This window comes from Folsomia candida, unplaced genomic scaffold (genome assembly GCF_002217175.1).
Source record: "Folsomia candida strain VU population unplaced genomic scaffold, ASM221717v1 Fcan01_Sc031, whole genome shotgun sequence".
NCBI classification, from domain to species: domain Eukaryota; kingdom Metazoa; phylum Arthropoda; class Collembola; order Entomobryomorpha; family Isotomidae; genus Folsomia; species Folsomia candida.
The window spans coordinates 960,419-985,949 of NW_019091223.1; the positions used below are offsets into that span (position 1 = coordinate 960,419).

Consider the following 25,531-nt stretch of genomic DNA (forward strand, 5'->3'; position numbering starts at 1 on the left):
AAGAGTAAAGTTTAGTAGCGTTCACTTAAAGATTTGAGACCGGTGTTACTTTTCAAAAGGGTAACATTATTTTATAGTGTGTAGCCTACACAGTGTGGGTAAACCATATCATTGAAGTATTTATACATATAGACCTGCTTCTTTAAGAATCTCTAAATGGTCAAGGTAATAAACATATGCACACTTTAGGGACGATTCATAAATTATGTCACATGAGGGGAGGGGGGGAGGAAGGGTCCAGCGGTCTATGTGACACATAATTAAGGGGGGAATGGGGGTCTAGAAATCTCTCAGCTTTGGTGTGACATAATTTATGCATGTTCCCTTAATTCTTTCTCGGAAAATGATTTTATACCAGCATAAATATGAGAGTCAATTGCTTAACATGACTGATGTCAAGTAATTGACTCTTGTCACAAGGCCGCGTCGCTGAACTCAGGCGGAATGACGTATGTGCACAGTTATGCAATTTATTTACGTGCATTGAAAGAAATCTCTTCTCTTATACATAAATATGTATGTACATATGTATTTGCATATATATGTCCAGAAAATGTTGCAGTTACTATAATCTTTAATTAATGTTGTTAAGTTTAAACGTAGACAATGTTATGCATGACCAGTGGGCGGATAAAAATTTACGAAAAATCGCTGAAATGCATGTTCAATATTAATGGAAAAAGTGTCAATATTTATGAAATATCTAAATAAATACCTACTTTAACAAAGTTGAAATTTTTGAAGTTAAGGCTCTGAATTTTTTATGAAAATCTACACAATATGTACATAATAGATACATATATTTGAGCAAAAAATATCGCCTCAAATCATTGATACATATATTTACAAAATGTACAATATTTTTGTAAAACTATCCAAAATATTTACGTACATACTTCACAAACAAAATGGTAGAAATAATACTTATTTAAACATTTTTGTATATTCAAAAACCAACAAAAATACAACAATTACTGAAGTTATTCTGAAATTTGTAAAGTCTACAAGAGTTATGTGTATAATCATTACACCAGAAAAGTTTTACCGGTGGACGTCATAAAATGGAAAACTTGAAAATAAATACATATCCGACCTCTGGTTTTCTTAGACTATATCCAACTTACCATCATTACATCTCATTTCATATTTAGGATTACTGTGAGTGCCAGCTTTATCAGATTTCTCTGTGGTCTTGAAGTCTGAAAAAATGTGGTTGGGAGGAGATCTATTCCACTGGTTTGACTGGGTCGTGGTCGCAGCCACGTTGGGTGTGTCGCTCGCCATCGGAATTTACTACGCCCTCAAGGGCAACAAGTCCAATGAAGATTTACTCGTTGGGGGCAGGAACATGGCCGTACTTCCGGTCGCTGCCTCCATCATGGTCACTTACGTCTCGGCGATTACCGTGCTGGTGAGCAGTATAATTGTTAAAGCTATATTAATACCATAGCTGTTCACATTCATTTATTAAGAAGAGAATGAATTCATTCATTACTTCATGAATCCTGCATAATAAAAGCATACATTTATGTATGTCTTCATTATTCAGATTTATATTATTTATAAATAATCTTTTGAAAATTTTTGAATGAATAAATCCTGAATAAATATTTGCTCGTTTCATATTCATGAAGAACAAAAAATAATTTTACTCATTACTCAATTTTTACGTTATATTTAGTACTTAGGGAATATTTGTATTAATAAATCCATATACAGTATGTGATAAAGTAATGTAGCACATTTATGTAATAAAGCGATTTTGAGACAAAATGTGTGAAAAGTGAGCAACGAAAGCATGTATACATACATGTATATACGAGTATATACGAGTTTTTTTTAAATAAATGAACAATAAGTGAATAATTTTTTCAACTTTTTTTCAACCAGGGCTTTCCTGCTGAAGTGTATTCCTTTGGGGGTCAAATCGTCATGATTAACATCATGTCTGCCATCGCAGTGGGGTTCAGTGCATTTCTTTTCGTGCCATACTTTTACAAGATGAAGCTGACGAGTATAAATGAGGTACACGTGGTCAAATACACGTGCTCACATTTTTGTATATTTTCAAGAACTCAGATTATACAGGTGTGTGTTTTTTGGGCAGTACTTGGAACACCGTTTCCACTCAACTTTAGTCCGAAGATTGGCCAGCTTTACATTCATCTTGCAACAGATAACCCTCACCTCGGTTATCTTGTACGCACCATCCTTAGCTTTGGAAGCATTTCTTTCATTTCCGGTGTGGCTGTCAATTTTGAGCGTCGGGTTGTGCAGCACTATTTACACGTCTGTGGTAATTTAAGCAAATTCATATAACTTTGTGCACTTTGGGACCTTATCAATCTCTCCCTCTCAAAATTTGATAACCATTTTTTTAGGGTGGCCTGAGAGCAGTCGTGTTTACCGATCTTTTCCAATCTGTCATGATGGTGGCGGGCATGGTGGCCATTGTGATAAAGGGATTTTCTTCTGTGGGAGGCGTTGGCGAAGCATTCCGTCGTGCCAATGATGGCGGAAGGTTTAATTTTATTGAGTAAGATTCAAATACGTGAAAATATGTATGTACGAAAAATTAGAATTGAACAGTAGGAATTTGTACACTTCCGGTACTGAATGCTTGTACATACGATTTGAATTTAGTATTTCTATTTAATACGGAGATTGCGAGTTGAGGTTTTTGCTCTACATTTTCACTTAAACACTAGTTACATTAGTTATCAGTGAAAATGAGAAATTTTTAGTGTGTATGTGAGAATTTGGGGTAAAACAAACCGTTAATTCGCAATCTACTTATAACACACTCGCAGCACAACTTTTGATCCATTCATGCGTCACAATATCTGGAATTTTCTGGTGGGGACGACATTTTATGCGATTATGCAACCTGCCGTGCATCAGCTCCAGGTCCAACGTTACTGTAGCATGCCGACCCTCGCAAAGGCAAAAAGGTATTAGTATATTTTTCAACAATTTGTTAACGTAGGACTCTTCACTAAATCAGCAAATTTATGTAGATATTTAAATTTGAGATAAGCTCCTTTAAAAACTAATAACTATAAAAATTCGTGTATTTTCAAAAAAATTGGCAACAATATATGCTGCATAAATTATCGATCGTGCAGAATTTTGTAAATATATAAGTTCCAAAGGTAAAATAATTGAGTAAAAACGTCCCGATTTTGACAATGGTGATATTGAACAATCAATGAATTTCCAGACTAATTTTTCAATTGCATTTTTCAGCGTAATCCTGTGCAGCGTCCCTTTTAAGTTACTCATCATCGGTCTCTGTCTGCTATCTGGGATCTCAATTTTTGCCATGTACGACGGATGTGATCCCTTCAAGCTCAACAAGATTAAGAAAGTTGATCAGATCGTGCCCTACTTTGTCGTCGAGGAGATGGCCTCCATTCCAGGAATGTTGGGTCTTTTCACAGCCTGCATATTTAGCGCGGTGTTGTCCTCGGTCTCGTCCGCGCTCAATTCTCTGGCTGCCGTCACGTGGGAAGACTTCCTTAAGGGGAGAAAGCTCTTTGCGGAAATGACACCGACTGCACAAGCAAATACGACACGAGTTATTGGTAAACTCGAAAATATTCAATATGTCATGGTCAAATTTTTTGATTTCCATATTCAATATTTTTAGGATTTCTCTACGGAGTGCTGATAATTTCGTTGGCATTTCTCGCTCAAAATCTTGGAGCTCTTTACTCCGCCACGTATGCCGCGGTAAGTTGAAATTTAAACCAATAAACCGTTACAACGCATGTAACCAAGGGGTGAAAGGAGTGTCATACGTCAATGTGAATATCAAATTGTTCGAAAATTTGTTAAGATTGACACTTCTGACGTGTTCTCGACTTTTGTGTCTTATTTGTGTCAAATTTAACAGTTGATAACCCTTATGTGACCTTTATATGACCTCTGAGGTCAAAATGGAGGTCACCATTGAATTCGGGGTTAAATTTCAGTTGAAATTGAAATAGATATGTCCTATGACCTTTACATGACCTCTGAGGTCAAAATGGAGGTCACCATTGAATTTGACATTGAAAAATAGTTAAAAATGATGTGTCACATGTCAAAACTGACAAGTGACACTTTTTCGTCACTATTCGTCACTGTGACGATGTCATCGTCACAGGTGACGTCCAAACACAAAATGACCTGAATTTTCGAATTCCTCATTGAAAAATAGTTAAAAATGATGTGTCACATGTCAAAACTGACACGTGACACTTTTTCGTCACTTTTCGTCACTGTGACGACGTCATCGTCACAGGTGACGATGTCACAGTGTCCATCTTCGAACTCGTCCTGTCCATTGACGTTAGGAGTTTACGTTCAAAATTTCAAGTGTCTATGTCTTTTCGTTCAAAAGTTATCGGAGCTACGGACAGACGGACGGACGGACGGACAGACAGACGGACATAACGATCTTATAAAGGGCTTTCACCCCTTAATAATCCAGCGTACATGCAGAGCGTGTATACTTATGCTCCCGAATTAGGCAAATCGAGCTAATTAATGTGAAATTTTTGAAGACACGCTCTCCCTTGGGCAAGTTAGACTGACAAGGGACACTCAGTGGCGTTCCTTGGATTGGGACGGCCTGGAGCACATATTCAGTCCAGCCTATTCAAAACTGGTGCAAAATATCTAGTCATTGCGACATTTTATCTTGCTTCAAAGTGGGTCGTAAAATTAAGTATTACATCTAGGCGTCTACATACTCTCTATCCACGCAGGTTTGAACTTTTACAGAAATTGAGAATTCTAAGAAACTACGCCACTGCCAGTCTTAAATTCCCCATATTTAGCATAAAGAAAATTCTTTTGAAATTGACAGCGGCGTAGTTTCTCAAAATTTTCAATGCCTATAAAAGTTCAAAGATGAAGATATCCAAATTTCAAACCGTGGAGTAAATTTTACATGACACAAATTTCCATTTTAATTTCCCAGTCAATGATGTTAATTATAATTTGCGGCGGAACTCATAAAATTAGAATTTCATAATATTGGTGCTAATTCCACTCTCTTTGTTCTTTTGAATCAATACTAAAAATCTCAAAAACCGGTACCGAGTTTAACGTTTTCAGGAGTATGTATGAGGAACACAATGATGCATTAATTCTGTAACGAGGTAAGTACATACGTATGTTACGGTAGTGGTATGGGAGAAAGAATGCATTGATTCAGATAAAATTCTAACAAATATACAGAGTCTGACATTCCATTAGAAATATCCAAATTTTCAGAAGGAAGATGTTCTTATTAACACTCAATTGCATAAATGCAATTGAGTGTTAAATTTTGGGGGATTCTCTTATAATAGAATCTCCTAAAATCAAAACAAATTTTACATAAATACCTCGCGGAGAGGGAAAGGCGGAAATAAGCGTCCTCCCAGTATGGGACACCCAGAAACAATAATTACCTTCGTCTTGCACCATGACCACAATTTTTCAATGCGACTACTTTTCCCGAATTAAAACGTGTTACATAAAACGACAATTGTCTTCGCTCGAATCAAACGATTAAAGCTCGGTACTCAGGAAGGAATTTTGACGCGAAGCGGCAGATTCTTGGATTTTTATTAAATTACACCTTCACAGGACTCCGTAATTTCAATACAATGTGTACCAAACATTTGTGTTTATATAAATCAACCCGAAAGTGTTCCCAAGTTGCTGCTCCTATTTCATGCTAAACATTTTCATGCCAAAAATCCGCCCTGACGAAGGACCCCTGAGCACTAAATAGGTTTTAGCTCAATCTAAATTTCGCCCAATTAACCAGAAATCATGTGCTATACCACCAATAAGGCGTCCAAAACCTGAAGTTTTTATCAAATAAGTTTTTCGTTTATTTCGCTTTTTCAAATTTAGGAAAAAAACCGGTTTTCGATTTATCAGCTTTTGGAAAAGTCTACGAAATCAGGTTTATGTTAATTGGATTTTGGAAATTCGTAGGAAAAATGTGTTTGATTCCCACAAACCGGGTTTTGAAGACGGTTTTATTCCAAATTTTAAAAAATTAGCAAATATAGTAACCACAAATTTAATGCAAAATTCAAATTAAATGTAAACTTGGGAATAAGGGATTACAGCCATAGATCGGAGTACTCCGGGCTTGGAGTACGTACTCTCCGCGACTTTTTCTGGAGTACGGAGTACGCGGAGGCCGGAGTACACGAATTTTTCCGGAGTACGGAGTACGCGGAGTACGGAGTACGCAAAATATCTGATCCCATAGATGGGAATACTCCGGGCCTGGGGAGGAATTCAATTGTAATTTCCGCAAGGCGTAAGCATAAATTTTGATTCAAAATCTATGCTTACGCGTTAAGCAAATTATAATTGAATTCCTAACCTGGAGTACGTACTCCGGCCTCCGGAGGCCGGAGTACGCGACTTTTTTTGGAATACGGAGTACGCGGAGGCCGGAGTACGCGAGATTTGCCGGAGGCCGGAGTACTCGGAGTACGAAGTACGCGGAGGCCGGAGTACGCAAAATATCCGATCTATGATTACAGCACGATTAATTCTTATCTCAATAATTAAACACTAATCATTAGATTCAAAGAATTCGTATTATTAAAAACCAAAACCCAGTTTTCGAGTGTGTAAACACCTCATTTTTACAAAACCGATTTCTTCGAAAATTGTGAAACCGGTTTTCCGGAGAATTGCAAAAATTGTGTCCGGTTTTTGCTTAAATCCAAAACCGGCTTTTATTTACCTTCATATCAGCTTTTACGAAATTAGAAAAATCGATTTTGAATGCCTCCCCTACGTACCCAACGATATTCACTTTCTTTGAAATTAAATTCCCTAGCTCAGTTCTGGAAATCAAAAGTTACATTGGATTATGAACTCGTGGAGGGAGGTATGAAATTATGTGTAATACTACATTTTGTATGACACAACAACGTTCTCATGAGCTAAAGGTCTAAACCCGTAAGAGCAGATTCGGGTTTATAATCGCTAGATTTTTGAATAGGACCACACGGCCTGGCAAATTAAGCACGTCTTCCTTACATTTTCCGATGATTAGTGTGGAATTATCTTGCGGCGTGTGATAGGACAATTATATCTAGTGTATAGGGCGTGCCGGTACGGCCCTTCGGGTCGTACGGCCTGGAGCCAGCGCTCCACCTAGAAGCATCGTCGGTACGGGCCTGGGGACACTCACGACCTGTCGTTTGAGTCCAGGGTACCCACCATGCTTTTTAGAATCTACTAGGACCCCAGATGAAGGATTCATTCATATTTCCGTGTAAAACTCATATTTGGCGCCGTGCCGTGGCGTTAAATTCGCCAAATTTCAATGTTTTTATTTTTGAAACCACCATAACTTTTGAAATCCTGGGCGGATTTTCAAAATTTTTGGCAAAAATCATGACAAGGAGTTCAACTTTCGTATCCCATGAAATTTTTTCCAAAATTTTTGCTTTTAAATTTTCGCAAAATTTCGTATTTTCTTAGAAATGACGGCTCGTTGGAAAAATGCTAAAAATATTTCAAAAATTAGAAAATTTTTATTTTTTTCTCATAAATTTGGACTTTTGTGATCATTTTAAGCATAAAATTTTGAAAATCCGACATAATCTGCAAAAGTTATGAGGGTTTGAAATTGGTCGAAAATGCAAATTTTTAAGTTTGGCGTCACGGCACGGCGCCAAATATGAGTTTTACACGGAAATATGAATGAATCCTTCATCTGGGGTCCTAGTAGATTCTAAAAAGCATGGTGGGTACCCTGGACTCAAACAACAGGTCGTGAGTGTCCCTTGTGAGATACTTGCATCTGGTGAGGAGAAATCAAATTTTACACTCCGAGTTTTCTGACGCTATTTTTCCTCTTCGAATGCAAATATCTTGGCCAAACGCACCCATTGGGAGATCATGTGTACGTTTGTAATCAGATTTAGGACATATTTTGACGCTACCGAACTAAATTTGGTTAAAATCATGCACTGGGGATCTCCATGGTTAGTTTTGTAAAGAAACATTTGTTTTTAACTAGGTCGGGGCAACTGCGGGGGCGATCTATGGCGTCTTCATTTTAGGGATGGCCTTTCCTAAAGCGAACACTAGAGTAAGTAATTTGTTGGAACTTATTTATTTATTTAATATGATTTTGTTGTTTATATAAATATTTATGTGCAGGGTGCCACGCTTGGGCTGGTGATCGGACTGGGATCCATGATGTTTATTAGTGTGATGGCCTTCGTGAAAAAGAAGACACTGCCCCATTTACCGACCTCAATTGATCAGTGCCCCCAATCAAATGGTACAGTAATCAAGTCCATGGAACCAGTGGAAGAAATTGAAAGGTATGCACTTAATTAATTATATGGTTTTATGTTTAAAACATGTTACTTACATAATTCCAAGCATAATTACATATGCAATTTATGCATGAATACATGTAGTTGGGCTGAAAAGATATTCCAACTCTCGTACCTTCTCTACTCTCTCGTGGCGGCGATAATAACTGTAACTACAGGGCTACTATTCTCAGGTAACATATATATATACTTCACGATGTTGACACCTATGTAAATACGTATGCTACACTGTTAGAAATCCGGTATAGTCACGCAGGTATTGATTTCTCGGTATTAAAGTTGGTACCGCTTAGTATTAAAATTATACCGGTGAGTAAAAATTTGATACCAATATTGTAAAACTTCAATACCGGGTTATTACTGTACGATATTATCAATACATCGTTGGTAGAGTCATATATGAAACCCGCCTGGTATTATTTTAATACTGGATTTCTAAGATTGCATGTGTGCAGGTTACAATTATTAGTCATGACTCATGACTAAATAAGCGTTTTAATTGGTCACAGTGGGATCCAACTCAAAAGGAGTTTGCACAGATGTAAAATATTTGCATCCCGCAATACGAAAATTTGTGAGGATTGATATTGCCAGAAATAGTACAAATGACGACAAGATATGATAATTGGGCACTTTATGTAAACCAAAATTGTTCCCTAACAGTAAAAGTACATGAATAAATATGTGTGTGGAATGTACCAAAAAATTTGACCAATTAAAACGCATCACAATTACTGTTTCAAAATTATTTTGGCTCATTGTTCTCAGTGCAAGAAATCTCCACCATAATTATTTCAATTAATACAAAATCATCCCTTAATTTCACATACATAAATAAATACTTCAAAATCTTTCATAAATTTCAACCTTTATTTAGATAATTTGCACAGATAATTAGTTATTTCGCAGTTCTGCGATTTGATTAAATTTGTAGATTAAAATTTGATATTCAAAATTGCGAACAATTAAGACATAAATAATTAAAAGATGATTTATTTACAAACTAATTAAATGTTTAATGGTTACATCATAAAACATAAAATTGCTCTTTCCCACGCTGCCGAATGGGTTGTCAAGATGCATCCTTTTATCGAAGGGGAATCCCATCGGCTTATCGTCCGGGAGATAACTGTATGGATGACCACAGAGGGAAAAGGCGGGAAATTCTGCGGCATTCTGGACCGTAAGTTTGACCCCGTGTCGTTCCTTAGCGGGGGTCACGATTACGAATAGTTTCATGTGAAGGCCTTCAGGGTTTCCTTTGGGAAGGAGGAGGTTCGAAGGCCAGCCGCAATTTCGTTTAAGCTCGCCAGGTGCGATGACGTCCTTCTTCAAAATGCTGGAGTCACTGCTGGCTCGCGTGATACGATTCTGTAATTGTTGAAAAAGTCAAAAATTTGAATAAAAAACAATTGCAAATTTGCTCTTAAAAGGTAAAAATTTTAAAAAAATAATTGCAAATTTGGTCTTAAAAAGTAACAATTTGAAAAAACAATTGCAAATTTGGTCTTAAAACGTAAAAATTTAGTCGAACAGATAAAAATCGGAATAAGCTGATTTTCCCAGAAAAATGTCTCAAATGGAACATTTCAAAATTTTGCAAATACTATCATTTTTTGTAGAAACCGAATTTTAGTCTTGTCAAACTTAAATTTATCCAGCAAATTAAGGGTTAAGCTTTCATTTCCAGGCATTACTGGTATCGTTATTTGCTGAATTATGAACTTGGCGCAAATTGAGAAACATTTTAACATACGCGTGGATTGCCCCATTTAAATAAAAAATCTAGCAAATTACCTCTCCTGGCTCGATCACCACAGGAAACTTATCCATTTCGATCATATTCCAGTAGAAGTCATCAATCGGGTACGGCTTTCCATCCGCAGCGATATACGGCCCCATAAAAACACGAACGATTGCATCCTCATTTCCTCCATGAGAGGAAAATATGTCAAAATTGTATTCAAATTTGTTATAATTCAGCCTCTTTCTCGAAATCACGTATTCCTTCCCAGACTAAAAAAATCAACAAAACATACGAAAATATGCAAAAATTTCAATATTGCGGAAAAATTTGCACTTAAATTAAGACCAACCTCAAGTTTTTGGCAGTCGATGACAGCATTGGTCACGTTGTAAGAGTAGTATTCAAAATATGTGGTTAATACGGGAAATTTCTCGGTTTTTAATTGGGTTACATGCTGGCTTGAATTCAACCCTACCTGACGAACAGTTATACCCGGGTAGGCCATATTTTGCTGAAATAATAAATTTCTTATTTTAAATTCGGTGTAAATTGAATGTGGAAAATTTCAAATTTCGAAAGTTCATGGTAATATTTGGTTTGAAAGCTTTAACAAAGAATACATATGTTTCCATACCTCATTTCGTATTTGGGGACTGTAGTACTTGTGCTTCTTGTATAAATTGTCGACATAGTAGTGAATTTGGTAAAAAGCAGAGTCAGTCACGCTCGATTCGGCATGGTCCATTACGCCCATGACGTCTTTGGGCAACTATATTTTGGGCAAATTAATGATATTTAATAAATTAAGGGATTTTTTTTTAAATTCTAAGCGAAATTATGACAACGTATAATTTTGCACCGCAAGTCATTTAGCAAACTTGCGAGCTACACATATTTGTGCAATGAGTAGGTTGGCAAAATTGGGCTTCGTAAATCTCGCAAATCTATGTAGATACTTCTAAAAACATCTATTATGATGTTGCCTCTATGGATTTACATAAGTTATCTTAGAAATATGTAAATATCGGTAAAGATAAGTTTCAGCAAATTTGCGAAAAAATCACACACTTTGGAGCAAAAGTTTGCGAAAGAAATTGAGAAAAGTTTCGCAGTTTTGTTGCAAATTTAGGAATATTTGCGAAGGTTGACTGAGGTTCTCTCTATCGGAATCAAGGTGACGCACCTTTGTAGGAAATCTGGGATCGCGTAAATGTGCCAAATTCAGGTGAAGAGATTCATGCAGGTTTCCGTACAGGTCGATATTTACGGAGGCTGTGGTTGATTGGAAAAGCGCGCCAAATGCGTCGGTTCCCGCAATATCGGAGGCATCAGTTTCATTAGGTTGATGGTAAGGATATCGTTCTCTAGATTTCTGAAAAATAATAAATGGCCATCTTAGTTTGATTATTTTCTGTCGGGAATTTATTAAATGTCATTACGAGATATTCAGAAATTACGCGAAATGCATTCATTAATACGTTTAGTAATTAGAGATAAGGTAGATTATGTAATTTTAGGTGACTTGAATGTAGATTTAATTGTTAATTCCCTACACAAAGCGAGACTTGAGAATGTGACCAATAGTGTAGGAATTTGTCAGTTGATCAAGGACCCAACGAGGGTCACGCTAACCTCTTGCACTCTTTTGGATCACGTATATGTTTCTTTTCCAACGAAAATAGTACAATCAGGTGTATTTTCAATTACTACAACGGATCATAGGTTCACGTATTTTGTAAAAAGTGCAAAGAAGGCAAAAACTGAATCGAAGATTATTGAATTTCGTTCTTATAAGAATTTTAGTGCTGATGAAATAGGCAAGTATTTAAAAGCACGTGGTTGGAGTTGTTTAGAGGAAAATTTTGACGTAAACTCTCAACTTGATGTTTTAGAAACTACAGTGATGAATGTTATTGATCAATTATGTCCCATAAAAAAGAAAAGGATTAGAGGAAATGCTGCAGAATGGATGGATGAAGAAATTTTGCAGCTTATTAAAAAAGAGATAGTTTAAAAAACATGTTTGATAAGGCTCCAACCCCAGAGTTGAGAAAGCAATATAACAAAATTCGTAATTTCACCAAAAATCGCATTTCTTTAAAAAAAACGTGAATATTTTAAGAAACAATTTTCTAGTCTAGAGTCAAAAACAATTTGGAAAGCCTATTCAGAATTAACTGGTAAAGATATCAAACAATCGGCAGACATAAATTATCTTAAGAGTGGTGATAAGACGGTGACTGATAAAAATGATATAGCTAAACTTTTAAGTGATACATTTATATTACAAAATGAAACCACGCAAGCAAATAATGATGATTTGTTAAAATTATTACAGAATGAAGCCTTAGCAGAGGAAAATAATAATGTTGTTAGTGAGAACGATATATCAAAATGTATTCCTAAATTGAAACCAAAGTTTTCGGGTCAAGATAGAATTCCAATCAAAATGTTAAAACCTCTGTTACCCTTTTTACTTGTGCCATTGGCAATATTTTTTACAACGATATTTACGACATGTACATATCCGAATAGATTTAAGGAAGGTCTGGTTTTACCTTTGTATGAAGGGAAAGGAAGCCATGTGGATCCGAACAACTACAGGCCAATATCTTCTCTCCACTCGATTAGTGAATTATTTGAATATATACTTAAAATGAAATTATTACCTCCGATAGAAAAATTAGATGTATTAGATAATAATCAGCATGGATTTAGAACGGGACGATCTTGTACAACAGCATTAACAGTTTTTTCACAAAATATTTTTAATGAATTAGACAAACCAAACCAAATTGTGGTGGTCGCATTTATTGATTTAAGGAAAGTTAATGCAAAATTGGTTTTATTAATATGTAATTATTTAAAAAAAACAGACATTATTATATTAAGCTTAATGGTTTTATCTCGAGAGCATTTATTGCAAATCGTGGAATCGGACAAGGTTTCGTGAATGGTCCAGTTTTATTTTTTTTATTTGTAAACGACATTAAATTGATTTTAACTGATTGTTTCTATACCTTATTTGCGGATGACGCTTCCGTGCAAATTAGTGGGAGCAATATTGATGAAATAATGTGCAAAATGACTGAAAAATTATGTAATTTAAATAGCTGGCTAGAAAGTAAAGGGTTAAGTATGAATAAGGAAAAAACGAAGTATATGATAATTCGAAAGAGACAGCATTGTAAAACATTAGCGAATTTACCACCTATGTTAATTAATGGAGAGGAAATTGAAAGGGTTACCTCATATAAATATTTAGGAGTGGTGGTAGATGAATTCTTTACATTCAAGGGTCATTCAGAAAACGTACAGAAGAGAGTTAGTATAAATGTTGGAATACTTACTAGGTTAAGGCGACACCTCACACGACATATGCTTACTGTATTGATAAATGCATATGTAAATGCTTTGACCGATTATTGTATTGCGGTGTGGGGGCCAAGCAGAGTATGCGATTTTACAAAAATGCAAGCTAAAGTCAATCAATTATTAGCTACTTTTTGTTACCCAAAAATAGGTAAATATTATTCCAAAACGTACTGGAAATGTCAATCTGATAATAATACTGTAACTAGGGCAAGAGCGGATTGCAGAAGGTCACATGCGGTTATAAATTACGATGAGTTATTGGAAAAGTTTAATCTGTTATCGATTAACGAGAGGCTTGAATATTATGCTTTATGGAATTTGTTTAAGATTAAAAAATATAATATAAATGAATATAAATGAATTCAATAATATGTATGTATTTAACGAAACGGGTCACAGAACTAGAAGTTCACAGAAAATGCACGTACTGACGCACAACTCGGTCATGTTTACCAATTCAGTGCGTTATTACTCAATTTTAATCTGGAATGCGTTTCACGGAGTTTGTTATGAAAAAGCGTAAAAGTAATTATGATTAGTTGTAATGCGAAATGGATAATTTTAAGACTAAGATATGTAGTTAAGTTGTGTTACTTGATGTAAACCAGTCATTAAATTGTACTGATCAAGGAATAACATGTGAATAAATGACTATCAATCAATCAATCAATTAATTATAATTAAATAGGAATAACCTAGTCATAGATTTGGAATTTCAATCTACCCTAATTTAACGTCGTTAAATGCAAATTTCCTGATGCGTTTTGAAATAATTAAAACTTTTCAAATCGTTCTCGAATGGCACCTTAAGTATTTATGAATTTATACCTAATTATCATAAATAATTAATTCACTTACCCCAACGGCATACCCATCGGCTAAAGATTGCAGAATGATGTCCTCCCAAATCGTCAAATTCTGAAAGTTATCCTGCGTCGTTAAAGAATCGCCCGGACCTCGAACCGGAAACACGGAGAAATCCGCCATAAGAAAGAAGGGAGAATATCCTTGAGTAACTTTAAAAGTCTTGTTTAAAGTTAAGGTTTCAATATCGGGCAAATTCTGGGAGCGAAGTTCGGCCCAATATCTGACTTCCATGTAGTGGTGGGAATACCTAAAAAATAAGGGCATCCAATTTATTACAGCACACTATACAAATTAAGGGTAATCATGCACTCTTAAAAATAATGTTACACTTTTTAACATTATTTTACTCTATGCGCACAAGAGTGTGCGCATAGAGTCTTCTTGACATGAATTTGATGGTGGATAGTGTGTATTTTTTAATCTGCTGATCTGGCAGAGTTTTAGTTAGAGTGTAATTTTTCCTGAATATAAATATACATAGTTGGATATTTTCTAAAAACCATTTAAGCCTTCGACCCATCCACATATTACGTCATCAAAAAACACGCCCAATTTTTCCACAACTTCCCTATCCTACTCATGTTATCCTTAACACGGGTGACAAAAGCGAGTCAAATTCCCACAAACTCTTTTTGATGACGTAGTATATAATACATATATGCACCTTCCCTTTCCCCCTTCACCCCACTTACAGAAATAATTCTCCCTTCCTATCAAACCGAATTTGATACTTGTCCTGCACCAAATCTGGGGGAAGATCCATGTTCCAAGCGAAATGAAATTCCCTATAACCCGCATCGAACTTCCAATACGTCGGATCTTTTCCCACTGCCCCGGTCAATTTATCCCCGCCATCTTCCTCAACATGCTCCCCCTCTCCCAAATGCGGTTTTACGACATCATTAATCCCCCAGAGGACCGACTTTGGCGAGAAGAATTGCGGCACACTGGTCGAAAAGGGGGGAAGGGTTAACCGCCCAAAAAACTTCGTGGAGGAAATCAGTTCCATCGCCATAATGAATTGGCGGACGTTCGCCCTCAAAGAGAAATAGGCGGTCGTATTGTAAAATAGGTCAAATCCTTGAGGGGTCGAAGTGTCGATAAAGTAGAGGATATCGAACATCGGGATGGTGTCGATTCGCTCTTTGTCAGAGAGGTAAGGGCCCCATCGGGGCGAGGTGAGATTCTGCTGAAGTGCGGTGACAAACTTGGACACCGTGTCAGGATTGGTGTAAAGGGAGAGGTAGTTTAAGGGGTCAAAGGTCGATACTTTGGCGGCATGTTGGTCAGGGTTTCGGGCACAGAAGAAGTTGAATAGGGAGGAGATTTTGTGCTGGAGGAGCTGATCGGAAGCGAAGTTGGAATCTGTAAATTATGTAAATATTTTGAAAAATTACGTTAAAACACTAATTAATTATAGATTCTTACTGAAGATAGGAAAGTTTAGAAAATTTTGAATAAAATTTACAGTTTTGGATAAAATATTAACTTTCTTGGTGGTTACCTTTATTGGTTGGTAAGGAATTCACTAATATCGACAGACAAATAAACACCAAAACGACGCACATATCATGACGCATTGCACCCCTGAACTTTCAGGAACGACTATTTTACCAGGTGAGGTATAAAGTTAGACTGCAAGAGGAGACCGCTAGCTTCAGTGTTTTATACTACTTTTTCGTAATAGAGAGCTTGCGAAAATCAAGATTTGATCAAGGTATAAAACCAGACGTGCATATGGTGATTTATTTTCGTAACGAAAGCGATAACGATCGTAACGAAATCAGTCATTTCGTTTCGATAAAAAACTTCAATTCGAGGTTTTGAAGCGAAATGACAACCAATGTTTCTAAATTTGTATTCATTGTTTCTAAATGTATATTAGAGTATAGTCGCTAGATATCCAGGGCTAAAATCAATACAAGGACTTGAATGATACTGTTAATAAAAACTTCAATAAATCTAAAAAAAATAAAAATAAGTATAACATCGTTTCGTTGTGCTTCAAATTTCGCCAAAATGAAATTTTTCTGAAGCCCATCCATACAGATGTCCAATATCTCAAATAAATTTGCAGACTGAAATTGATCAATAGTTAAAATAAATTTTGACATATTTGCTCTTAAAAGGGATGTCATTGTTTATGTATATCATTGTTTTTCGTAATTAGCCGTTAATGATTGATACATAGAAAATTTACAGTCGAGTCTCTCAATCTCCCTAATGATTATGTAATTATAATAACCTAATTATACCAAATGAAGTTAATCTAATCGTTCTAATGACATTTCTAATTTAAAGTGACTCTCATTACTGGTCAAATTTCTGACCTAGGAAATCTACAAAATATTACCCCCATCATCAAAACATCAACAAAAAAAGATAATAACCGGATTGAGCCAGATTTTACAGAATATGAAATCGACAACACAAAAATCACTCTCCAAATTGCGTCGTGTAATTTGTAAGCTATTTTTATTATTTATATAGAGTCCAGCATTCCTATATTACATATGTATCAAAATAACCAAAAACACGTTGATTAACTAAAATTCATGCCACGCTTAATTTTTTCATAGAGGCCGTTCATAAATTACGCAACGCAAGAGGCGGGGGTCTACATTGGGTCCAATAAAATCGTGCCCATGTTACACATGTTAAAGGGGAGGTGTATAAAATCGTGATTTTTACGTCACGTAATTTATGGGCGGCCCCTTATTAATAATTTTCAAAATGGAAAGATGAGAGATACTCCATCTATTAATATATAAAGGGGACATTCATATCTCATTTAAACTGACATCCTTAAAATTTTTAATTTTTCGGAATGGATGCACACAATGACCCAAAACTTAATCAGGGGTGAGAGTTTCAGGGTATTCACAATTTACGTACTTCGTATGGCTAAAGAGTTTTCAAATAAAAAATGTGGGGTCAATCTTAGTAAAAATATCTGCCTTTTTAGTAACCCGGCTTTTCGTTACAAAATCTTAAAAAAGTCTATAAACTGTTAAAACTTGGGACACGATACGAATTATCTAAAATGAACAAGATTATGTAGGATTAAATGTATTCTTTCCATTTGAAGTATAGCTTATGCAGGATTAATTTCTTACCCCGATTTTTTAACTTTAAATTTTGACCTTTCTGTTACATATTTAGGATAATGCGGATTGCAAAAATAAAGGGCCTATTTTTGGAAAGAAAAAGGATTAAGGGTCTAGAAAGTAGTCGTGGCGATACTGGAATCTGTACCCTTGTAATTTCTCTGAAAATCTAGATATATTGATATGTACATAAATATGTACACTTTTGACCAGCATTTTTTAATGAGTATTAACCAAGAAGAACTTAATTTTCTCAATAATTATTTACAAACAATTCATAAAAATTTACAAACAAAAAATATATATGCCTATATTCAAATTCTGTTGTATTTAATTAAATATATTATTTTTATAGAAGTTGATAAGTCTAGAACGGGATACTTTTTATGAAACACTGTGAAACATATATGATTTTTGACCTTTAACCTCGACGTCGAAGTTTCAGGTAAATAGGTCCGAGGTTATAATAAGGATTTCGAGGTGAAATTTCCTTTAAAATCTTCCAGGAGCCATTTACATGATTTACATATGCACTCAAGACAAAAATTTGTCAAATCAACACCGCCGGTGTCAATATATGACTTAACCGGCTTGGTTACAATTGTGATTCGTTGAAAATTAATATGCAGTAAAATTCCCAAAATTATTTAAAAGGTCAAACGGCATAATTTACTGATTGCTATTGAAAACGATTTGATTTTGCATATTTATTCTACTTTTGAAGTGAAAATCAGGTTTAAGTTTGAAAATAAATTATTTTAATAATAACATAAGGAAAAAATCATCGGCCAAATAACCTTTAATTTTTTTTACTTTGTATTAATTTGAATGAACAATGGTTTCTATTAATGGGTAGTAAATAGATAATCACGTCTTTAATCTCTCCACCCTATCAATCAGTCTCACAATATCGTTCACAATTGAGTTCTTCAGTTTTAAATAGGGCAAATTGTTCGCCATCTGAAAGAAAAAAATTCAATTATTCTTTTAAAAATGCGGTCTTCTTCATGTGCATAAATGCACTTTTAGAAATCCAGTATTAAAGTAATACCATCCTGTATTAGTATCTAGGTATGTGACTCTGTATTGATACATGTACTTTTAAAAACCAAGTGTTATATGTGTAACCGTCACCGAACGGTGTGCATACATACATCTGTGAGTTGACCAAATGGTGATCAATCTTAACCACATGGGGACAAATGGTCACTGGGTGGTGTTAATTCTACTATAAAACATTCGGTAACGTCACAGACGGTTAACACGTGGATATTAAAACTGTAACTGATATCATACTCGGCATTAAAGTTTTACCATATCCGTAGCAAATTTTGATGCATCGGTGGTACATATAATTTTAATCCAGGGAAATCAATATATTCCAGATTTCTATCTAAGTGCCTATTTATAATAAATTGACTTTGGGGCTGTCCATAAATTACGTGACGCAAAAGTAAGGCACCTTTAACATGTGTAACATAAATGCATATGCACGATATCATTGGTGCCTTAGACCCTCCCCTCGCGTTACGTAGTTTATGGATAACCCTTTTCTTAAATATGTACCTGTTCATACGCTGAATGTTCCACCGTACCGGATCTGATCATGAGTTGGTTTGTCACCATAAGGGTCATTTCATAGTGTAAATAATTCTCATCAATTTCCTCGCCAAGGGCCTCGTCGATTTTTTCATTAAGGGCCAACAGAACGTAGGGATCTTCAAATCCGTGTTCTTCCGGGGAATCGTACAGTTCTTCAAGGACTCCGGGAAAATCGACCTCCATCCTGGCAGCCTGGACTCGATGCCCGTTTTCGACCAAATGTTCTTTGATCTAGGGTTGGGTAAAAAATTGTTACATTCGAAATTTTCAAGCAATCATTTTTTATTTAAAATAGAAGTGGAAAATTTTGTAGTTGTACGTTAACATGTTAATCTCATACGTGTTCACATTCATTCATTTGAGTGATTATGATGATGAGTGTTACGGAATGAAAATCAATTTCCTGTTATTTGAATGAAAATGATTGAAAGATTCCGTCATTTCAGATGAATGACTATAAATGAAAGGATTTCTCACTCATTTCATTTTTCACCCTATGCTTCATACATACATGGGGTGAAGTAACAAATGAAATCAGGTGAAGTGAAAATGAAATGAATTTGAAAGAAGGAAATAATTGAATGTGAATGAAAATCTTCAGTAAGAAATCGGGATGACTGATTTTTGAATGAAAACTAAATTTTTGAACAGGTATGCTTTTCGTATTACATAACTTATGAACGTCCCCTCGTACATACCAGTTCCCTAATTTTTTCCCTTTGCTCAAACAGTTCCCCTAATTTGGCAAGTTTGTCCGCAATCCGTCTCCCATGTTCGATGGATTCGCCAAGTTCACCATCTCGTAACGTGAACGAATTGACGAAGGTGTTGGCATCCATTCCTTCCGCGACGGGGAGGAAGGCTTCGCCCGGAAAGAAGGAGATTCCCTCCTTTTCGAGAACCTCGGTTCGAGTCCACTCCACGAGACGGAGCCACTTTTGTTGCGTGTTCCCAATTTTCTGCATCAGTGCCAACTTCTGCGGGGTACCGGTCCTCATGAGCATGTTTTGGAGGATAACGTCAACCTGAAATAAATTTGGAAATGTAAATACTGACAAAAACTAGTATAAACACATTTTTGTCAGATATTTACATACATTAGTTATTTGTGAAAAAAACTTTACTTCTTCTACAACGGCAGTATTAACCTGCCATTGTTTGTAAACACTTACAAAAAACAATAATGAAGCAAACAAATTTCAAAGTGGAACTAATAAGCCATTCCAGCATTTTTCAAGTCTGACATATTGCGAGTATTTAACCAAGTTTCGTTAAAGTCGTAAATACTTAAATTTCATGTTTAAATTGCATATGATTTTCCATTTTAAAATAACTATTAATTCATTAAGCTTTATGTAAGTCGTTGCCGACACTGATTTGGCAAACACCGCAAAGTTTACAAAGATGAGTGACGTGAAAACTTATCCACAACGTTTATGTACTTATTGACTTTCTCCTTACCTCGTCATCCAACTGAGGAAACGAAATATCCAAAAAGCTGTTAAGTTCTCGTAACGTCGTGTCAATAAAATTCGTAGGTCCGCCAGGGACCTTAATTTTTCCCAGGAGTTCTTCATGCTGTCTGATCTGCGTTCTTAGACTGGACACACGGTTTTGAATTGGACCAAGTCTTTTCGTGAGGATTACATCCATCGGGTCAGGTTCGCCTTGACTGTTCATCTAGATTGATAAAAATTGTTTGTATCATTTTCCCTCAACACACTCTTGAAGATCAACTTAAACTAATTAAAAGTGAAATTAACGCTAAAAATAATAAATGCTTAAAATAAAAATTAAACTTTTTAAATAAAATTTGATTAGTTTTTTGTTTAGAGTGCATGTGCACTCTTAAAGTAATCGTAACATTTTTTAAACGTAAATGCAGTCTGAATTATATAAGAAAACCATACATTACATATTAAAGGGTGCTGATTTAATTCGTCTGGATGATGTCGTTTTTGGACTAAAACCGTATTTAAGTATTAATTTCAAACTAGTTACTATTTGTCTTTGAGATTCTACCATGCGTAGAATGAAGACAAGTCGTAATCATGAGCATCACAATATTCACCAGAAGAACCTTAAGTTTTCAGATATTTCTGAAAAATCGGGACGAATTAAATCAGCACCGTTTAAATAGATCCTGTAGAGTCGCCCTTAACACTACCCGTGATAAGCGTTACTCTGGTTGAGCCGCCGTGATGTCAAAAGTATGGAGATGATTATTGCAGCCGACCTGATGCCTGGACTAACTAATTACTTTACGAATACTGAATAAAGTAGACTTAAATGCAGCTTTTAATTAACTCAAATAATCTAACTTTGTTTTATACCAAAAAACATTACTGCTCTCAGCAAAATCTAAAATACCAAAAAAAAAAACTCTCTTCTTTTTCCAACCACGTACACAAAAAAGATGATGCAATATGCACCGCGACATTCAAAACTAAGGGGAATAATGCGACTCATTTCTCATTCCTACAGATCCAGAGCACCGTTAACTTGGCAAATAGTAAAGTACCCTCCGGGTTTTTAGTGTGATTTACTTAATACTGAATTCAAAGTGCATTTCTTGTTCATATGGGTAGTAACGCTATTTTTAAGAGTGTATGTACGCACATAATTGTGTTTACATTTGCTCTCAATTTGCACACAATAACTATTTACATAACATTTGTAAGGAAACCTGTATATTTTTGTTTTACCGTTTCCGCAATGTCCGCCAGATTTATCAACATTTCACTAAATTCTCGTATTTTGACACTTAAAGGTTTCTGAAGGTAGTTGTCTTCATAGTATTTATGCGATTTTAGTGCGATTGCGAATAACGCCACAATTCCAAATATTATCACCACTGCGGTTACAATTGGTTTAAATGGTGTTCTCTTTTGTGATTTTTCCCTAATTTTTGATTCTTTCCTCTTCGTTGTATTATTAATATTTTCTGATTTTACGTTACCATCGTGGTCAATCTCTTTTCGGTCAAGCTTCCGGTGTCGGGGGGCCATTTTAATTGGCAGATATTTAAATAAATATATAAAAATAACGATTTAATTTAAAGAGTAAAGATCAGGAGAAAGTCGGCATGTGAGAAAACACATGTTTTCGTGTTTGAGCCTGGAGCTGAGTCGAGTTATATGGGAATCTGGAGATCAAAAAGGGTTAAATTGCATGAGATACGGATACGGACTGTGCAGAAAGCATGCAATCGATTTGAGAAGAGTATTCTTCCCATATTAAATATGACATTGAACGCATAGGTGACATCGGAGGTATGTAGGGGTCAAAATTTCCAGAAAATGGATCACATACTTTATGTACAATCCCAAGATGTGATGATGCGTGCGTTTTAGTACATATTCTTCACATGAAAAATATGTATGTACAGAGTTTGCTTTGTGTTTGTTTGTATGTGTTTTATACACTTACAGATTTTGTGATTCTTCGTACAAATAACATGTAATCAATTGATTTCGTAATAGAGTAACACTACACTCTTAAAAATAATTTTATCTACTTTTTTGAAAAGTATGTAAGAGCACTCTTACATCACTTCATTTGAAGTAAACTATTATATTGATTGTGAAATTATTCAGCGTGGTGGATTTGATCAGAACTTCATGCTAAACGGGGCTTATTTACATACCTGGAACTTTTTTTCAAGATATGTTTACTAAAATTCTCTGCTGATTTATAACAAAAAAATAATCATGAAAAAAAAACAAGAAACACGTCGAACTTTATGAACCTTTCCCTTGAATGGGCCAGTTGAAGAACAATTTTAAGGTCAAAGTTCGCACTCCGCCATGGTTATCACCCACTGGAGGAAAACGAGAGTGAAAATTTGCGGACGTTTGAACTTCGGCCTGCACCATTTTTATTCAAAGAGGATATTCAACGGAAAGATATGTGCCATACTGTATTAGAGGTGAATCGGGTCAATGTTTTTTTTAAACCCGTCCACCCAAAACCCAATCAACCCGACCCACCCGAATCGCGCTTTTGCTATGCCCAACCCGACTCAAACTTGCTCGACTCGAACCCGGCTGGGCAATTTTGGATGCCCAAACCGACTGGGCAATTTTAAATGGCTAACCCGAGTGGGCAATTTTGGATGCCTAACCCGCCCGAACCCTCGGGTTGGGTTCGGTTGAACCCGACTCATCTCTAATACATATGTATGGATCTTAATTTTTGGCAAGATTTTTTGATATATGTGGCTTGAAAATCCTTGCGTAGTTTTAAAAAAGGTTCCCTTGTAAGTAATAATTTTGATATCCCTTACAAATGTATATAAGTCAAGCACTAGCTGGTCATGCATAACCTTATGTATGTATCATGATTCTGTCAGTATTTAGTTGCCAACTTAATGAAGCACGCAAGGACCCGAATAACGCCTACGTCCTATGTAAATGCAAGTTCTTTGAGCAATTGCCACGTTATGATAGCAGTATGTAGATATGATTTTAGTTAATCAAGTTGCGATCAATAAAGTATATGCATTTAGGCAACAACTTGATTACTGGGCTGATAGACGGACATACATAATTTGATTTTGAATCCGATTTTAATCTAGAAGAAGGACAAGGTGACCTGGCTACACTCTAAGAGATGGTTTATATTTTCGCTGCACGTCCGTTAACATGTTTTATATGTTGAACGTATTGTCAGGTCGAGCCAAACATGAGCGTACTTATAAACTAGGCGTACAATGGATGCCGTGTTGTCAGACAATTCATTCTAGTTCAGTACGGGATGGGATGAAAATTAAGAATTGATGAGATAATCTGCATTCAAAATTAGAAAATATTTGGCTTTTATATCCAGCCTATCAAAAATTGTAGACCCATCGAAGTCAATGATTTGTAAGAGTGTTGCAAATTCATTATTAAGTACTTTTCAACCATTCTTGATATTTGACTCGTGGGAATGACCAGTAGCGTACCAACCGTGGTATATTGTGGTACCAAATACCAGGCCCGGGGCCCGTAAGGGCCCGGGCCAGGTCGCTAGCTTTACACTAGACATAATGGACTTTTTTGGGCATTGAAGATTTTACAAAAAAAAATATTCCACGCAAATAAATTTTATTACATCTAGCATTAATCTGCTAGATCTTATTTGTTTTTCATATATATGTAATTACTTTTGTATGAATTTAGAGCAAACACCTATATTATAATTTCGAAAAGTCCGTCCCGTGAAATTTTCCGTGACATTGACTGCATTCTGATTGGTGGCCGGCTTTTTGGCTCCGCCAATCACAACACGGATATGATTTCGGTTGTGATTTCGGTTATGATTTCGGTTATGATTACGGTTATCATTTCGGTTATCATTTCGGTATGATTTCTGTTATCATTTCGGTTATGATTTCGGTTATGATTACGGTTATCATTTTGATTATGATTTCGGTTATGATTTCGGTTATGGGTAACCAGAAAACAAATTCTTAGCAAATTTAAAAAATTGCTTATCAACGTCAAAAAATTTCCTTAGCAATGTTAAAAAATTCCCTTAGCAACGTCAAAAAAAATTGCCTAGCAACATAAAAAGATTCTTTAACATAAAAAAAATTCTCAGCAACCTCAAAAAGATCTCTTAGCTACATAAATAAAATTTCCTTAGCAACGTTAAAAAATAGAAACGTTAAAAAAATTCCTTACCAACGCTAAAAAATTTCTTGGCAACGTTGAAAAAAGTCCTAGCTGGCAACCAATCTGAATGAAGAAATGTACTGGAAAGTTTAAGGGAACAGGCTTTTCGATGTTTTAATATATTTAGATGTTGTGTTACTCTCAAATTATAATTCGGTTATAATTAGTTCATCGCCGCATGGATGTGGTGCTTTGATCGAAAGATTTTGTTGTCTTGATTTAAAACTTAATGTGGACCGACTTTAAGACGGGCTTATAGGCTAGTAATGTATAATTTTTAATTTTAATAGTTTGACTTTAGAATTCAAATTAAGTAAATACAAAATCCTGATTTTAGCTGAAACTCATTTAAAAATTCAGCTACATAAATGGGAAATAAGCAATTTAAAATTCGTAGGGTAAAAGTTTGAGAGGATCACTTCATGCATACTGATTTTGAGTTACAATTCCGGAAAATGTAAATTACCTGACACCAGGCCCTAAACTGGGGTGGGCAAGCAGGGCAATTGCCCTGGGCGCCAAGTGGTCAGGGCACTGGATATAATGAGTTATTTCAGATTATACAAACACAAATTTTGACAGGAAAGTAAGTGGATCCACGCAGAATTTGTTAAAATTAATTCTAAATTACAAGTCGGTCCAGAACGAAAAAGCTCCTTAGAAGTTACCAGGTATTATATCTGCATTGTTGAGAAGTTCAATACAAGGAGTGCCATATGGTCGCTAATAACCCTATAGCCATTTCAATCTAATTCTAGATTTTATACACTGTGGCCTTTGAACTGGTAATTGTTGCGTCTTAGACCAGGTATAATATTT

The 25,531-nt window shown here is 35.5% G+C and overlaps 3 protein-coding genes across 4 annotated transcripts; 1 reads left to right on the forward strand and 2 right to left on the reverse strand.

Moving 5' to 3' along the window:
• The first annotated feature begins 1,137 nt into the window (after positions 1-1,137).
• Positions 1,138-9,105, forward strand: LOC110860333 (sodium-coupled monocarboxylate transporter 2). The gene is made up of 11 exons (XM_022109378.2): positions 1,138-1,411; positions 1,891-2,025; positions 2,108-2,296; positions 2,382-2,536; positions 2,811-2,951; positions 3,247-3,584; positions 3,650-3,732; positions 8,033-8,104; positions 8,176-8,342; positions 8,442-8,530; positions 8,867-9,105. Exons 1-11 carry the CDS (start codon positions 1,208-1,210, stop codon positions 8,977-8,979), a joined length of 1,686 nt encoding a protein of 561 aa, XP_021965070.1. The 5' UTR covers positions 1,138-1,207; the 3' UTR covers positions 8,980-9,105.
• Positions 9,106-9,330: 225 nt separating this feature from the next.
• LOC110860303 (hemocyanin) lies at positions 9,331-15,995 on the reverse strand. Its single transcript, XM_022109348.2, has 8 exons — positions 15,851-15,995; positions 15,039-15,711; positions 14,338-14,593; positions 11,288-11,476; positions 10,739-10,873; positions 10,454-10,615; positions 10,155-10,373; positions 9,331-9,728 (listed from the first exon to the last, which is right to left on the reverse strand). The coding sequence occupies exons 1-8, from the start codon at positions 15,924-15,926 to the stop codon at positions 9,354-9,356; spliced, it is 2,085 nt and encodes a 694-aa protein (XP_021965040.1). The 5' UTR covers positions 15,927-15,995; the 3' UTR covers positions 9,331-9,353.
• Positions 15,996-18,121: 2,126 nt separating this feature from the next.
• On the reverse strand, positions 18,122-22,186 carry LOC110860304. 2 transcript variants are annotated; one of them, XM_022109349.2, is made up of 5 exons: positions 21,761-22,186; positions 20,517-20,735; positions 19,754-20,080; positions 19,020-19,286; positions 18,122-18,413 (listed from the first exon to the last, which is right to left on the reverse strand). In XM_022109349.2, the coding sequence occupies exons 1-5, from the start codon at positions 22,061-22,063 to the stop codon at positions 18,321-18,323; spliced, it is 1,209 nt and encodes a 402-aa protein (XP_021965041.1). In that variant the 5' UTR covers positions 22,064-22,186; the 3' UTR covers positions 18,122-18,320. The 2 variants fall into 2 exon arrangements, with proteins under 2 accessions (XP_021965041.1, XP_035716100.1); XM_035860207.1 differs by lacking the exon at positions 21,761-22,186 and adding an exon at positions 21,223-21,447.
• Positions 22,187-25,531: the final 3,345 nt, after the last annotated feature.

Coding starts and splice junctions, on each gene's coding strand:
- LOC110860333 (XM_022109378.2), top strand. CDS start 1,208: ATGTGGTTGGGAGGAGATCTATTCCACTGGTTTGACTGGGTCGTGGTC. Junction 2,026..2,107: donor AGCTGACGAGTATAAATGAG/GTACACGTGGTC, acceptor TTTTTTGGGCAG/TACTTGGAACACCGTTTCCA. Junction 8,105..8,175: donor TTCCTAAAGCGAACACTAGA/GTAAGTAATTTG, acceptor ATTTATGTGCAG/GGTGCCACGCTTGGGCTGGT.
- LOC110860303 (XM_022109348.2), bottom strand. CDS start 15,926: ATGCGTCATGATATGTGCGTCGTTTTGGTGTTTATTTGTCTGTCGATA. Junction 10,616..10,738: donor GTCCCCAAATACGAAATGAG/GTATGGAAACAT, acceptor TTATTATTTCAG/CAAAATATGGCCTACCCGGG. Junction 10,374..10,453: donor TCGACTGCCAAAAACTTGAG/GTTGGTCTTAAT, acceptor TGATTTTTTTAG/TCTGGGAAGGAATACGTGAT.
- LOC110860304 (XM_022109349.2), bottom strand. CDS start 22,063: ATGGCCCCCCGACACCGGAAGCTTGACCGAAAAGAGATTGACCACGAT. Junction 20,736..21,760: donor TGGCGGACATTGCGGAAACG/GTAAAACAAAAA, acceptor TTATCAATCTAG/ATGAACAGTCAAGGCGAACC. Junction 20,081..20,516: donor TTCCTCAGTTGGATGACGAG/GTAAGGAGAAAG, acceptor AATTTATTTCAG/GTTGACGTTATCCTCCAAAA.